The sequence below is a fragment of the Mesoplodon densirostris genome, chromosome X (assembly GCF_025265405.1).
Source record: "Mesoplodon densirostris isolate mMesDen1 chromosome X, mMesDen1 primary haplotype, whole genome shotgun sequence".
NCBI classification, from domain to species: Eukaryota; Metazoa; Chordata; class Mammalia; order Artiodactyla; family Ziphiidae; genus Mesoplodon; species Mesoplodon densirostris.
This window is the reverse complement of record NC_082681.1, coordinates 95,906,992-95,922,806: the sequence shown is the minus strand read 5'-3', so window position 1 is coordinate 95,922,806 and position 15,815 is coordinate 95,906,992. Positions and strand designations below refer to the sequence as shown.

General features: G+C 43.2%; 1 protein-coding gene across 3 annotated transcripts in view; it reads right to left on the bottom strand.

The window, feature by feature from the left end:
- ZNF41 (zinc finger protein 41) overlaps positions 1-15,815 on the bottom strand; it is a 56,017-nt gene that overhangs the window by 16,606 nt on the left and 23,596 nt on the right. For all 3 annotated transcript variants that reach the window (XM_060086725.1, XM_060086723.1, XM_060086724.1), the window contains exon 2: positions 8,667-8,910. In XM_060086725.1, the coding sequence (XP_059942708.1) occupies positions 8,667-8,738 (72 nt within the window). In that variant the 5' untranslated portion in view covers positions 8,739-8,910. The remainder of the gene's footprint in view (positions 1-8,666; positions 8,911-15,815) is intronic.

Here is a 15,815-nt window from a genome sequence, read left to right as displayed (position 1 = left end):
TAGAGTGCAGGCTCAGTGGTGGTGGCGCATGTTGCTCTGCGGCATGTGGGATCTTCTTGGACCAGGGCTTGAACCCGTGTCCCCTGCATTGGCAGGCAGATTTTTAACCACTGTGCCACCAGGGAAGTCCCTGAATTGGACACTTTAAATGGGTAAACTATGGTATGTGAATTATATCTAAATAAAGCTGTTACTAAGAAAGAAATGAAGAGGAAATCAAGATATTCTCAGAAGAAGGAGAACTAAGAAAATCTGTTGTCAGCAGACCTACCCTAAAAGAATGGCTTAAAGGAAGTTCTCCAAACAGAAAGGAGATGGTAAAAGAAGTCTTGGAACATCAGGAAAGAAGAAAAATGGAAAGAGAAAAAATATGGGTAAATACAATAGACTTTCCTTTTCCTCTTGAGTTTTCTAAATTATATTTGAAGGTCAAAGTAAAAAGTATAACATTTTTATGATGTGGATCTCCATGTGTGTAGAGGAAATATTTAAGACAGTTGTAATTGGTGAGGGTAAAGGGACTTAAAGGGAGCTAAGTTTTCTACACTTCACTCTAACTGGTAAAACGTCAACACCAGTAGAGACTTATGTGGTGATGGAATAGTTCTGTATCTGGATTATTGTACAGGAATCTACACATGTGTAAAATGGCAGAGAACGACACACACACCGCAGAAATGTTAATTTCCTGTTTGTGATAATTGTACTCTAGTGACACGGGATGTAATCATAAGGGGAAACTGGGTAAAGAGTTACATGAGACCTCTCTGTACCATCTTTGCAACTTCCTATAAATTTATAATTATTTCCAAATAAAAAGTTTTAACAAACTACTAAATTATCCTCAGAAAGATTGGAGTAGGGGACACAGCGAAAAAGATCAAGATGCTATTAAAAAGGAGCACTCACAGGAGTTCCCTGGTGGTCTAGTGGCTAGGATTCGGCACTTTCACTGCTGTGGCCAGGGTTCAATCCCTGGTCAGGGAACTGAGACCCAGCAAGCCATGCAGCACAGCCAAAAAAAAAAAAAAAAAAAAAAAGGAAAAAAAAGGTGGGGGGCATTCACTTCTCTCCTCTCTATCTGCCTACCTATGTACCTACTTACCTATTATAGGGTCTGGTCACTTCCTACTTTATTCAGTAGATGATAATCTATTACTATTATGATTTCTTTTGCCACTCAAATTGTCCCAGATTTGACCAGAGGGAGCTCCTTCAAAGTGGCTCCTGTGTCATTTTGACATGTTCCCATCTTTTGAGTGCTTCATTACTTCCCAGCACAATGAGTTCTTCCAGAATCATTTTGTACTTTCTCTGTTCCAACCCTGGAGTCAGTCATATCTCCAAGAAGCTCTAGTTCCTATTAGTGACAAATGGTAAATCAAGGTGTGCTCATTGTGCCTGGCATATAATTGTCATTTCAGCAGTCAGAGAAAGGAATGTTTTTCCTTAAAGGAGAATGCCAACTAACCAATATAGAAGAAATGATGGAATTAGAAAAACACCATTAGGGAAATAGCACCGTAATTAATTGTTACAGGCAAGAATCATCGCTAGATGCTACAATCAGTGGACAAAAGCGTGAGAAATGGTCTCAACGTATACAGTCTCAATGTATCTCCCCACAACCTAGTTGTTAATTACAAAGAGAAATATAGTAACTTTACAGTACCTGACAGATGCCATCTTAGCCAGGTGATCAAAGTTAACTATCAATAAAGGACAAATTGGTATTGAATTCTTGCCAACGTGAGGCACTGAGAAGAACACAGCATCATTTCTGTGATGTTTGACAAAAATGAAAAACCTGAATCTAATTATGAGGAAGCAGGAAAAAAACCCAAATTGAGGGACATTCTTCCAAATGGTGTCATGAAAGTCAAGGAAAGGCTAAGGAACTGTTTCAGATTAAAGGGTAAAGGGACATGACAACTAAACATAATACGTGAGCCTGGATTGGATCCTGGATCAGGGGGAAATGCTACAATGGATGTTATCATGACAACTGGGAAAATTATTTACAAATTGTATGTTAGTGAAACCGAGCATGACCCTGTGGGGCTCCTGGACATGGAAGCCTTTCTGTCCCCTGTTCTTTTTTTTTTTTTTTTTTTTTTTAAGATTTTTGTCTTTATTTATTTATTTATTTGGCTATGCTGCATGGCTTGTGGGATCTCAGTTCCCCAACCGGGGATTGAACCTGGGCCCTGGCAGTGAAAGCCTGGAATCCTAATCACTGGACCACCAGGGAACTCCGTCCCCCATTTCTTGTTTGTAGGGAATAGATTCCAGCCTCCATGACCTTCCCTGACTTCCAAAGGGCAGATTTGAAGAGTTGCTAATCAGGTAAGGGAGGGGATGCAGAGACAAGGGAGAAGCAGCCAAGAAACAATAGTGTAGCCTTGGGGCAGGGTCCTGGTTCCCCCTCAAGGGATCCACATAATATCTTTGAGCTCTTTACAGAACTAAAACCCCCAACAAATGGAAGGTGTTAGCATTCTTCATTCCAGAGAAGACCACATGAGGCCAGATTAAAGGAACCAGAGAAGCTCATCAAGAGACTACCTGAGACCAGATTAAAGGAGTGCAGGCCCTGCACACACTCTAATCCTTATCAGCAAACCTGCTCTTGAACCATTGCTATAAAACTCCTCATCAAATCCTCCCAGGTTGGGACACACAGTTTTTTGGGGCAGGAGCCTACTGTGTCCCCATTTGTCTGACAAAGCAATAAAGCTACTCTTCTCTACCTCACCCAAAACTCTGTCTCTGAGATTTGATTTGGCACTGATGCACAGAGGCCGAGTTTTTTGCCTCATTAGGTAATTAGATAATACACATCAAATATTAGATAGTACTAGATCAATGTGCAATTTCTTGATTTTGATAACTGTACTGTGATTATGTAAGAGAATGTTCTTGTTCTTAAGAGATATACATTAAGTATTTAAGGGTAAAGGGGAATTATGTCTGCAAATTACTCTCAAGTGGTTCAGAAAATAAAGTTTTAAATACATCTGTGTGTATACACTACATACATACATACAGATATACATAAATTGAGAAGAGAAAGCAAATGTGGCAAAATGTTAACCATTAGTGGTTTTGGGTGAAGGGCAAAAGAATCAAACTGTTTCAAAAGAATTAACGCTTTAAAACTCTTAGTAGAAAATATAGGCAAATATTTGTTTAGGCCTTGGGGTAGGTGAGGATTTCCTAAACAACACAAAAAAATGCACTAAGTATCAAAGACAAGATCTAGTGATTCAACTGTGAGGAAATGAGGAACCTTTATTCATTGAAAGACCTTTGTTCTTTGGGGGCCCTTATTAGTGAGTGTTCAGGGGCACAGAGCAGGCATGGAACTCACAGTACCTGCTCCACCACGAGCAGCTCCGGGGGCAGATCCGCAAGCACTGGGTGGCGCCCAGCACTTCTCCATCCACCAGCTCTCCTGAGCACAGCCCCGAGGGTTGCTGAGAGCAGGACCTCCACCTGAGCCTCTAGCAGCATGTCTGACCTACTCCCCTTCACTGCGCAAGGGCACTCACCCAGGGAAAGCCCTGGGGTCAGGCTTGAGGGAAGCTCTCATTCTGCCTGCCCATCCTCCTGATCCTTGCTCTCTTGCCGGTGACCCCAGGACAGACTGGCAGGTGTGTAGGTGACACAGGGGAGGAGCCTCAGGTGGCGGGAAGGAGTGGCTATTTGCCAACCAGTATGGGATAATTAAAATATTCTATCATTTGGCACTGGTAAACATTTTTTTAAAACTTTTTTTTTTACCATTTTAAAAAATTGAAGCAGGCTTCCCTGGGGGCACAGTGGTTAAGAATCTTCCTGCCAAGGCAGGGGACATGGGTTCAAGCCCTGATCTGGGGAGATCCCACATGCCACAGAGCAACTAAGCCCATGCGCCACAACTACTGAGCCTGTGCTCTAGAGCCTGTGAGCCACAACTACTGAGCCCACGTGCCGAGAGCCCGTGCACCCCTACAAAGAGTAGCCCCCGCTCGCCGCAACTAGAGAAAGCCTGCGCACAGCAACGAACACCCAACACAGCCAAAAACAAACAAATAAATAAATAAATAAAAATAAAAAATAAAATAAAAATAAAACTTGAAGCATAGTTAGTTTACAATGTTGTGTTAGTTTCAGATGTACAGCAAAGTGATTCATATATATATATATATTTTTTTCAGACATTGTTAAATATTTTAACAACTCTGACAGCCCAAGCTGGTGGACAAAAGACCACCCTCATCTGTCTCTCCCTCCCTGGGAGTCACACAGGGAAAGGGTACAAAGACCATGTCAGGCACAGATGCCCCTCTGATCCCTTTCCCCACCAAAACAGACGCTTCGGACTCCACCCTGGCTGGGTAGGCTTATGTGATGTGATGGAGAGAGATTTTGGAGCTAGTGATTTGGATACAAAGTTGCTAATATAGAACCACCCAGATTCTAGCCTCAGCAGCCACATACAAAAAGGTTTGGTTTTATGGCCCATTTCTACCATGGAGGATGGCTTGTGTCTCTGCCACCACCAGGACGCTTACAAGGACTCCCTCATCCTAGGTGAGGATCCCTACTCCAGCTCTTGACGGCTCGCCAGTGAACCACACAGCAATGTCTCAGTCCCAAAACATTCTGCACTCTCACCCCAAGGGAACACTGTGCTGCCAGGATTGGCCACTCACTGCCCATTCTGTCCCTGGCCATCTGCTCTATCCCACCCTGCAGCTGGCTTGGGGCTCAGTCCCCAAGGGCTGCTCTCGCTCCTGCCCCAGCACACTTCTCCATCACCTCCTGTGATATGACCCTGCCCTATCCCAGCCTAGCAGGAGGGCTCCCAGGGCACTTACTAGGCTGCTTGAAAGTGTGCAGTATAGCTCACTGTGCCCTCACCTGGGGTTGGGGGTGCCCTAGTCTTTCCTGCTCCCATGCTCCTCCCTCTGACTTTCCCTGCTTACCCTACCCACTCCTGTCCCCTAACTTCTTCCTGCTCCCTCTCCTGATTCTTGTTCCCTCTGCATGGTCCCCATCTGACTCTTCCTTCATCCCTCTGTTTACTGTTCCCTCTAAATGTTTCTTGTTATTTCTGACTGTCCCCTGGTCTATTTCCTGATGCCTCTGTTTACTGCTTCCTCTGATTGTCCCTTGTTCCATTGTTCCATGCCTCCTGTTTCTTCGTCCCTCTGACTGATCCCCGATGCCTCTGACTGTCCTGTGTTCCCTTTGACAGCTATTCCTCTAGCTGATCCTTAGTTTGTGGCACCATTCTGGTTGCACCCTAGTCCATCTGGCTGCTCCCTGGTCCTGATGAGGCTTTCTCATTCCTTCTAGTTGACACAGACTGACTGCCCTTTGACTCCTCTGACTTCTTTGTAGACCCAATTCTTCCCTGCTCCTTGGGCAGTCCTGGAATGCATTTCTAATATGCTCTCATCTGGTGCTCTGAATCTGGTCCATGGACCACTCTCTGTGAAGTGCTGGTCTACCTGGCTCCTAGCCTAGGCTCTTGATCATCAACATATACTACTTCTGTGTGCTTTGTGCCACAGCTGGGTTCTGTACTTTCACCTTCTCCATCACTTGCATTACATCTGACTTTTGACTGGCTCCTTTGGCTGTTTCTTGGGCAGGGTGACCAACTGTCCCAGTTTGCCTAGGACTTTCCCTGTTGTAGCAGTGAAGTTCCACATCCCATGAAGTCCTTATTGCCCTATCTCAGGGAACTCTGGATGCTCCCCAGACTCTCTCTGGCTTCTGCAACTGTCCCTTAACCCCAGTGCCCACTACATGGGGCCTCTGGCTTCGGGAATGGATACTACGCCTTCCAGCTGTTCTCTAGTCCCTCTAGTTGTTCCCAGGTCAGACAGGCTGCTATCCAAACCAGGTATATCTTTGATGTCCACTTTGCTGTTCCCTCTGCCTACTCCCCAACCTCAACGACTGTTCCTTGTTGCCTCTGGTGCCCTTGGCTACTCCTCATCCTCAGAGGCCCTTTTGCCTCTCCAACTGTCCCATGGGTCTGTCCCTTTCCTGCCCCTCCAACCTGTTCTACAGCCTCAGCAGCTGGTCCCTGCTTCCTCTGGCTGCTGCCTATCCCAGGCTCATCTTCCCCATTTCCCATTTCTGTTCCCCAGTATCTCTGCCTTTCCCCATCCCTTCAGATTCTCCTCTGATCCCTGGTACCTCTTGAAGTGGCCTGTCTGGCAGGCTCTTACCCAGTACACCAAACCTTTTTGCTTTTTCCTTTTAGCTGAATCTTCTGTTTCCTTGTCCCTCTGGATGGTCCCTGTTCCCTCTGGTTGATATCTGGTTCCTCTATTTCCTGGTCCCTCCTCCCATTTTGAGATCCTTCTAATTGTTCTCATATCCTTTGGCTCTTCCTTCCTCCCCACTATTTTTTTTTACATCTTTATTGGAGTATAATTGCTTTACAATGGTGTGTTAGTTTCTGCTTTATAACAAAGTGAATCAGTTATACATATACATATGTCCCCAAATCTCTTCCCTCTTGCGTCTCCCTCCCACCCTCCCTATCCCACCCCTCTAGGTGGTCACAAAGCACTGCTCTTCCTTGCTCCCCACTATTAACACCTCTCCAGCCCCAACTACTGTTTCTTGGTCTCTCTGATGCTCCCTGGCCTCTGGCTCTTGTTTCCCATTTCCTCTGTTTGTTCCACTGATTTCCCACCTGCCCCTGGGCCCCTTGGCTATCCTCTATTTCCAATAAGTGCAACATGGTCCCTCCAGCTGTTCCCTGTGGCTATTCCTCATCCTTCTTTCTCTTACTGACCCCTCTGCCTGTTTTCCAGCTTCAGCCACTATTTCTTAGCCCAACTGGCTGCTCCTCACCCCTGGGGACATTTTTATTGGTTCCTTTGTATCTCTGCCCATTCCCTGCTCTCTGACATCTAATGAAAAAACTAAGAACCTAACAAATAAATACGTGAATAAATAATATTTACCAGGGTCTTGGTCATTTCCATCTCTTCTTGCAAATTGGCAGAGGTCTATAGTTGGGAAGGAAGACATGAGTGGAAAAATGTGCCTTGCAGAGATCAGAATCATTTGTCTAGAAATTTCCACACATTGGCTGGGCAAGAGGCCATGTGCAGAAGGACCGGGGAGGACCACATTGTTGTAGCCCCAACCTGTGGGTCTGTGACTGATATGATGGAGAAGAGCCTGGACAAGGACAATTTCCCAAGACTGGAAGTGCCCTACTGTTAGGCAGCAATTTGTTTACCATTCAATGTCCCTATACCTTTGACTCAAAATATAATTTCAGTGACTTGGGCAAAAAGATTTAAGTGTAAGAATTTCACCATAGCAGTTTTCATCACAACAGAAAACCTGGAACACCCTAAATTCACATATAGTGGATTGGTTAAATTAAATATAGTTTATCCAAAGGATATAAAGCTATGCATCATGTGTGTGTGAAGGAAAATATTTACTGCCTAGAAAATTATATTAAACTGCCAAGTTAAAAAGGAGAAAACCAAATACTATTATTTCATTTTTAAACTTGAGCTATATAATGTATGTGTGTGTGGTATGTATGTACACTCACAGCCCCACATGTATACCCACATACATGCAAAGATAAAGGAAAAAAAAACTGTAAGGAACTATAGCTAAATGTTAACAATGATTAACTTTGGCTAATGCTGGAATTATAAGTAATGTTTTATTCTCTTGTATTTGCTTACCTGTATTTTCTAACATTATATTGTGAAATAATGAAATTATGAAACAGTAAACATCAAAATAATTTTTTAAAATTTAATATTATCCTCATGACCACATGACCCTGAGCCCCTGTGACAACGAGCCTGTCCCCAGAGGTGACAGCATCCACAGGACAGTCAGAAAGAGGGAGCTGTGGGGCAAGGTCTGGCTCCCTCATCATCTTCCTCTGTTTACAGAATCTCAAGGGGAACTTTTAGTGGGAAACTTGGTCTTGGCTATTGTGTGGTGAGGGCGGAAGACATGGTCAGGAGACAAGGTTCCAGTCCACTGCTGTCACTCACAATCCCAGAGGCCTGGGCAAGTCATGTACCTTCTCAGGCCACTTTACTCATCTTTGAGAGGAGGAGGAAGAAGCAGAAGGGCCCTAGAGACTGTGGTCACCCTACTACCCTGCCATTCTCTAAGTTCCAAAGAAAGGGATTTTTCTGCCCTAGATCAGGATAGAGGAGAAATCAGCAAATCCCCAAGGATCAGGGGAAAGCAGGCTCTGGTAGGGATCAGCTGAGTGTGTGCAGAGCCAGTGAGGACTGAAGGGCCTGTGCTGGGCGTCAGGGGGTAGCGTCTCCCTGGCTGGGACCGGTGGTCACTCCCACCCAGACTTTGCTCGCAGACACCCTGCAGGGAGCTGCCTCCCCCTCCTCTAGGCTGTGGGGCCGACCCTCCCATCCCACCTTTCCTCCATCGGCTGCATCACATTTTCCACTGAAACAGGAAGGGCTCTGGATGTGGGACACCAGCCACGTGGTGCTCACGCAGCAGGAGGACGGTGACCTGTCTCAGGGACACCAAGTCCGGAATTTGCCCCTCCTGTGACACACTTGCCCCTGCCCTGAGTCCCTAGTGACAGGTCGGGGCCATCTTCTCACTGAATAAACTCCTGCCCCTTGAGCCCTGTCCCTCCTCACCTCACACACACTGCCATGTCCCTCTGCAGCCAGGGCTGGGGACCACTGGGGAGAGCTCCGGTTGGCTGGCATTGTCCCGCTGAGCCTCAGCCCTCAGGCTCTCCTGCTGACAACTCCACTCCTCCCGGTACCCTGAGGCCAGGCGGGTCCGCGGACTCAACCAGAGCTTCTGGGGCTGGAAGGAAGATCCTGCAGCCTTCACTATGGGGTCTGGTCCAGGGGCTCCGCAGAGACTCCAAGAAACCTGGAAAGACAGTGTCCACGTGGTCAGTCATTCAGCATTCACCCCATAAATGCTTCCTAGGGGCAACAAAGTACAGTTTACAGCACTGGATACTGTGGAAGAGAAAAGTTCAGTAACCAACACCAAGTATTAGCATACAATACGGAAAAAAACTCATGAGATTTGGTGTAAAACGAATGAGAGTTTGAATTCCAGCTCTTTTGCATTCTAGCTGGAATCTGGGGAAGCCACTTTAGTCTGAGTTTCTTCACCTTAAAACTGAGGATGGGGGCTTCCCTGGTGGTGCAGTGGTTGGGAGTCCACCTGCCGATGCAGGGGACATGGGTTCGTGCCCTGGTCCGGGAGGATCCCACATGCCGCGGAGCGGCTGGGCCCGTGGGCCATGGCCGCTGAGCCTGCGCTCCGCGGCGGGGGAGGCCACAGCAGTGAGAGGCCCGCGTACCGCAAAAAAAAAAAAAAAAAAAGAAAGAAACTGAGGATGAAAACACCCATCTCATAGGGCTGTTAGAGTTAAATGACATGATGCTTCAAAATCACTCCTATTTGGCACCAGGAACACACTCCATTGATATTAAATATTGCTGTTATTATGAGGTGCAAGGAATGTTTTATTCGGTACCTCATTTAATTTTCACACTCATCCTATGAACTAGGTATTACTTTTGCTATTATTCCCATTTACCATCAGATAGAGCTGTTCATAAATATTAAGAAATTTGCCCCAGGATCTCTTAGATTAGGGGGAAGGACAGGGATTCAAACCCAGGTCTGCCTAGCTCCAAAGTACATTTTCTTAACTACTGTGCCATATGGTGTTCTATATGTGGAAGAATCACAGTAAACATTATTTCTGTTTCTTGCTGCCTTTAAAGTGCTCTGGCTGAAGGATGACATGTCACATGTGATAAACCAAGTGTCTGTATAATTCAGTGTATATTCTGGGCAATTTATAGAGCCCACCCACCCTCTTCTGCCAAAGATAAAAACATAAACTCTTTGTCCCCTCTTTCCCAATTCCCATCTGGCCCTGAAAGTCAGCATGTCTGCACAGGCTCCTAAATCGGTAACCTACACTGCTTGACAAAAACTGTGTCCCAAATGGCGCCATCAACTGGTTTCCATAGGTTCCTCAAATAATCACTAACACAGGCAACACAACCTCAATAGAAAATCAACTATTAATCTGCTCAATGCCCCCTGGATCCAAACCTGACCTCCTATAGGACTCCATAACTCACAGTCCATATGTAGAGTCAATGACTCCCATAAACCCCACAAATATAGACCTTCTGGTCCATCACATACTAACTCACACAGTTCTGCAATTACCGATGTCTACAGGTCCCAATCAATGACTCCTATAGGGCTCCTAAAACTGTCTCCCAAAGACTTAAAATCCCAGGCTTGCAATCAATCTTTCACCACCTCAGTGTCCCAATCAATAACTCTTATGGACTGACTGATGACTTCAGATACTTTAGATGACTTCAGACCTCCAACTCTTATAAAACCTCAAGAATTTCTACAGAGGTCTCAATCACTTACCAACATATGTCTCTAATTATGTTTCTTCAAGGATTTCCCAAGATTATCACTCACTGACCCAACATGAATGGCATCTATAGGCCCTGGATTATCTAATCCTATTGGACTCTAACTCCGTGATGCCCCCCCCCACAGAAATCTTCCCAATCCTTTACTCCCAGAGGAACCAAATCAACCCCAAATCTGGTTTGGTATTGAATTTAAAGAATAAAAATAAAACTTAAAATGCTCCAGGCAGAAACAACACGTTATTTACAATGGCACTAGATTTATTTGCAACAATAGGAGCCATATTAGAAGAAAACATCTACAAATTATTGAAAGGGACTGTAATCTAAGAATTTTAAACTCACTCTAGCTGAATACCATGCTTCCATTAGAGTAAAAGACAATTTTAGACATACAAGCACTTAAAACATTATATGCCAATACTAGAATCTCAGGAGAATACTCAAGGGGATAGTCTAACCAATTGTAAATTCAATAGTAACAGAAACCTCAAAATTGGAGGAAAGCAATTTTGAGAAATGATTATTGCAATTGATATATAGTTATAACTGAGTAAAGAAAAATGTATGTAATTGGGCATCTGGAACAAATAAGATTATTACTATTAATAAATGGAAAAAATTTTAATACCCTGGGGGAATTTACTGAGTGAAATGAGGAGGAGGAAAATTATGCATCTCTTTTACTAGATCCAAATAATATTACAACATTATTTGGATTTAGAAATAGAGAAAATATAGACAATCACATTTGTAAGGAAGGTGAAGGCAACTACTAGCAGAAGTTGATAAAGATAAAACTCCAAACTATAATTCCAAAATAATAAGAAATTAGAGGGGAGTTAAGAGAAACATGACCAAACCAGCAAAAAAAAAAAAAAAAAAAAAAAAGGAAAAGAGAAAGTGAGGAAATATCAACCACGTAAAATAAATAGTAAACATAAGATAATAGGAGGCATGAAATCAAATATATTAGAATTCAACTAAATTGAATGAGCTGAATTCTGATGTAAAAGATAAAGACTATGGGATTGGGTTAAAAAAATACAGTTGCCACACATCTAAAACAAAAAGACAAAGATGTGAAATGAAGCACTGGACAGAAGTATGCCATGTTATTTGCTACTCTTTCCATTATGGTCAGCATTAGTTATGCCTTGTTAGGAAATCGTTGCCTACCTCAGGGTCATAAAGATGTTTAATGTTTTCTTCTAAAAGTTTTACTGCTTTATCTTTCACATTTAGATCTACAGTCTTCCCAGGAAGGATTTGGTGTATGGTATGTGTTAGGGTCAAGATTCATTTCTTCCATATTGGTATCAAGATGATCCAGTACCACTTGTTAAAAAGATTACCCTTTTTCCACGTCGCCTTGTGACCATATATGTGGGAGTCCATTCCCAAACTCTGTATTTCCATTGGTCTATTTATCTATTCTTGGACCAGTACTACAGTGTCTTAATTAATGTGCTTCATGTTAAGCTTTGATATTTGGTAGAGTAAAAGATTATTAAGTTGGATTGCATTAAAAGTAAGGACCTCTGTTCATGAGAAGACAAAATTAAGAGCATAAAGGCAAATCCCACAGTGGGAGAAGATAATTGCAATACCTGTATCTGACAAACAACTCATATCTCAAACATATTAAGAATTCCTAGAAATCAATAAGAACAATAGAAGAAGAACACAAGGATCAGACACTTCACAAAGAAGATATCCAAATGGCAAATAAGCATAGGAAAAGATGCTCAAATTCATAAGTTAGCAAGAAAATATAAGCTACAGATACTCCTCCACATCCACCAGAAATGGCTTAAATGAAAAGGATTGAAAATAACCAAGAGCTGGCAAGGTTGCAGAGCAACTGAAACTCATAAATTGTTTTTTAGGAGCATAAAGTACTACAAACACTTTGGAAAACTGTTTGGTAGTATTTGTTAAAGCTGAATATATGCTTTATACCCTATGACTCAGCTATTCCATCGAAGCATTTACTCAAGAGAAATGCGAACATATGTTTACCAAAAGACAGGTACGATGATGGTCACAGTGGCTTTATTCAAAACTGAAAAGTATGCAAATGCCCATCAGCATTAGAATGGATAAACAACTTGTCCTTTATTAATACAAGGAATTAATACACAGCAACGAGAATCAACAACTGCTATACACAACATGCAGAAATCTCATCTCATGAACATTATATTGGCCAAAGAAGCCAGACCTGAAAGAGCAATGAATCAATACTATATGATTACATTTCTATAAATTTCAAAAACATGTAAAACTAATCCATATTGTTAAAAGTTAGGATATTGATACCCCTTGGAAGGAAGTTAGTGATTAGAAAGGAACACAGGAAGGCTTCTTGAGTGTTAGGAATGTTTTATTTCTTGATCTAGGTGGCTGGTTGTGCAGGTTTGTGCAGTCTGTTAAAATATCATCAAGCTAAACATGCATAATGTGTGCACTTTTCTGTATTATAATTCAATAAAGATTTTAAAAATATATAATGCACCAGACAAATGCAAGAAAATGAAAGTAGGTCTAGAAATATTATTGAGGTGGAAATTAAGGTCCAAGGTGCTCAATAGATTAACAAAAAGGGGGTCTCTTTTAATATAAAATATACAATAAAGAAGTGATAACTTGCATAAACCTTTAGGGTCATTCAACATATATAAATAAAACCAGCACAAATGCATGGAACCATGTGAAGTCTTAAAAATCATAATTATGGGGACTTCCTCTTCTGGAGATGAAGTAGATATAATTTTATCTATTCTTCCTGCGAAATACAACTGAAAACTCTGGACATTATCTAGAAAACATAGGAAAACTCTGAAAGGTGGAATGAAGAAGGCAGACTGGCTAAGGATCCTGAGACCTAAAAAAATGACATGGCAAAAAAAAATGACATGGCAGTGAGTTCTCTGGGTTATCCCTTAGCCTCATATAGCCTAGACTAGGGGCTGGAGAAGCTACAACCCAGAAAGGCCAACGGGTACAGACAAAAACTGCCCCAAGAAAGCCTGCTCTCTCTAGTCAAAGGACCAGGAAAGGGGCAGTCTAGCAAGATAGAAAACTTTCAGACAATGATGGCTCTACTCAAGCCAAACACAGAAAACACTGCAGCCCCAGCCCCACGACTAACAGCAAGGCCAAGTGGATCCAAGCCTAGACTTCTACCCTTGTCAGACTGTAAGAAGGCACCCCCAGGCCCCAGGCCCCTGCCAGAGTGGTGTCAGAGAAAGCCTAATAGGGTGCTGTATCTTTCTTTCCTTGCTGGGAAATAACAGCTGCCTTCTCCTCCCCTACCTGTCGGTAACAGTGGATACCACAGGAAGCAGTGATGAGGTGCCTACCCCCTCCGAGCCAGGGTGGTAGCAGCAGAAGCCTAGTGAGGGGCTGGAACCCCCACCCTCACTGAACAATAACAAGGAGTCCCCTGGCAAAAAAAAAAAGAGGACAAGCGAGAACTTGGACTTCCACTCCACCTGTCAATAACAAATGTCACCTGTGATGTGACATTTCCCTTCACCAAACAGAGCTCTGTCAAAGAAAGCCTGATAAAACATAAGAGTCAAATAAATTCTAGAGCCTCATAATATAATACCCCAAATGTCCTGGACATACTAAAAAAAATCAAGTGTCATTAGAGAAATGCAAATCAAAACTACAATGAGGTATCACCTCACACCAGTCAGAATGGTCATCATCAAAAAGTCTACAAACAATAAATGCTGGAGAGAGTGTGGAGAAAAGGAACCCTCCTACACTGTTGGTGGGAATGTAAATTGGTACAGCTACTATGGAGAACAGTACGGAGGTTCCTTAAAAAACTACAAATAGAACTACCATATGACCCAGCAAACCCATGACTGGGCATATACCCTGGGAAAACCATAATTCAAAAAGACACAAGCACCCCAATGTTCATTGCAGTAATATTTACAATAGCCAAGACATGGAAGCAACCTAAATGCCCATTGACAGATGAATCAATAAAGAAGATGTGGTACATATATACAATGGAATATTACTCAGCCATAAAAAGCAATGAAATAGTGTCATTTGCAACAACATGGATGGACCTAGAGATTATTACACTAAGTAAGTCAGATGGAGAAAGACAAATAACATATGATATCACTTATATGTGGAATCTAAAAATTAATTCAAATGAAACTGTATACAAAACAGAAACAGACTCACAGACATAGAAAACACACTTATGGTTACGAAAGTGGAAAGGTGGGGGGGAGGCATAAATTAGGAGGTTGGGATTAACATATACACACTACTATACATAAAATAGATAATCAACAAGGACCTACTGTATAGCACAGGGAACACTACTTAATACTCTGTAATAACCTATATGGGAAAAGAATCTGAAAAAGAGTAGGCATATGTAAATTATAACTGAATCACTTTGCTGTACAATTGAAATTAACACAATATTGTAAATCAACTATCCTCCAATATAAAATAAAAAAAATTTTAAAAGAAAGAAAAACATCAAAGCTAAGAAAAGGGGAAGAATACATATGAGCTTCACTTGTGCTCAGGAAAAAAAATCAGATGTCATTCTAAGAACCAGGTAAATCTCAACTTGAATGAGAAAAGACAATGAGGATGGCGGAAGAGTAAGACATGGAGATCACCTTCCTCCTCACAATTAGATCAGAAATACATCTACATGTGGAACAACTCCTTCAGAACACCTACTGAACGCTGGTAGAAGACCTCAGAACTCCCAAAAGGCAAGAAACTCCCCACGTACCTGGGTAGGGCAAAGAAAAAAGAAAAAAGAGAGACAAAAGAATAGTGACAGGACCTGCACCACTGGGAGGGAGCCGTGAAGGAGGAAAGGTTTCCACACACAAGGAAGCTCCTTGCGGGTGGAGACTGCAGGTGGTGGAGGGGGGGAGCTTTGGAGCCACGGAGGACAGCACAGCAACAGGGGTGCGGAGGGCAAAGCAGAGAGATTCCCGCACAGAGGATAGGTGCCAACCAGCACTCACCAGCCCGAGAGGCTTGTCTGCTCACACGCCGGGGCAGGCAGGGGCTGGGAGCTGAGGCTCGGGCTTCTGAGGTCGGATCCCAGGGAGAGGACTGGGGTTGGCTGCGTGAACACAGCCTGAAGGGGGCTAGTGCGCCACAGCTAGCCATGAGGGAGTCCAGGGAAAAGTCTGGAGCTGCTGAAGAGGCAAGAGACTTTTTCTTGCCTCTTTGTTTCCTGGTGGACGAGGAGGGGATTCAGAGCGCTGCCTAAATGAGCTCCAGAGACGGGTGTGAGCTGTGGCTATCAGCGCGGACCCCAGAGACAGGCATGAGACGCTAAGGCCG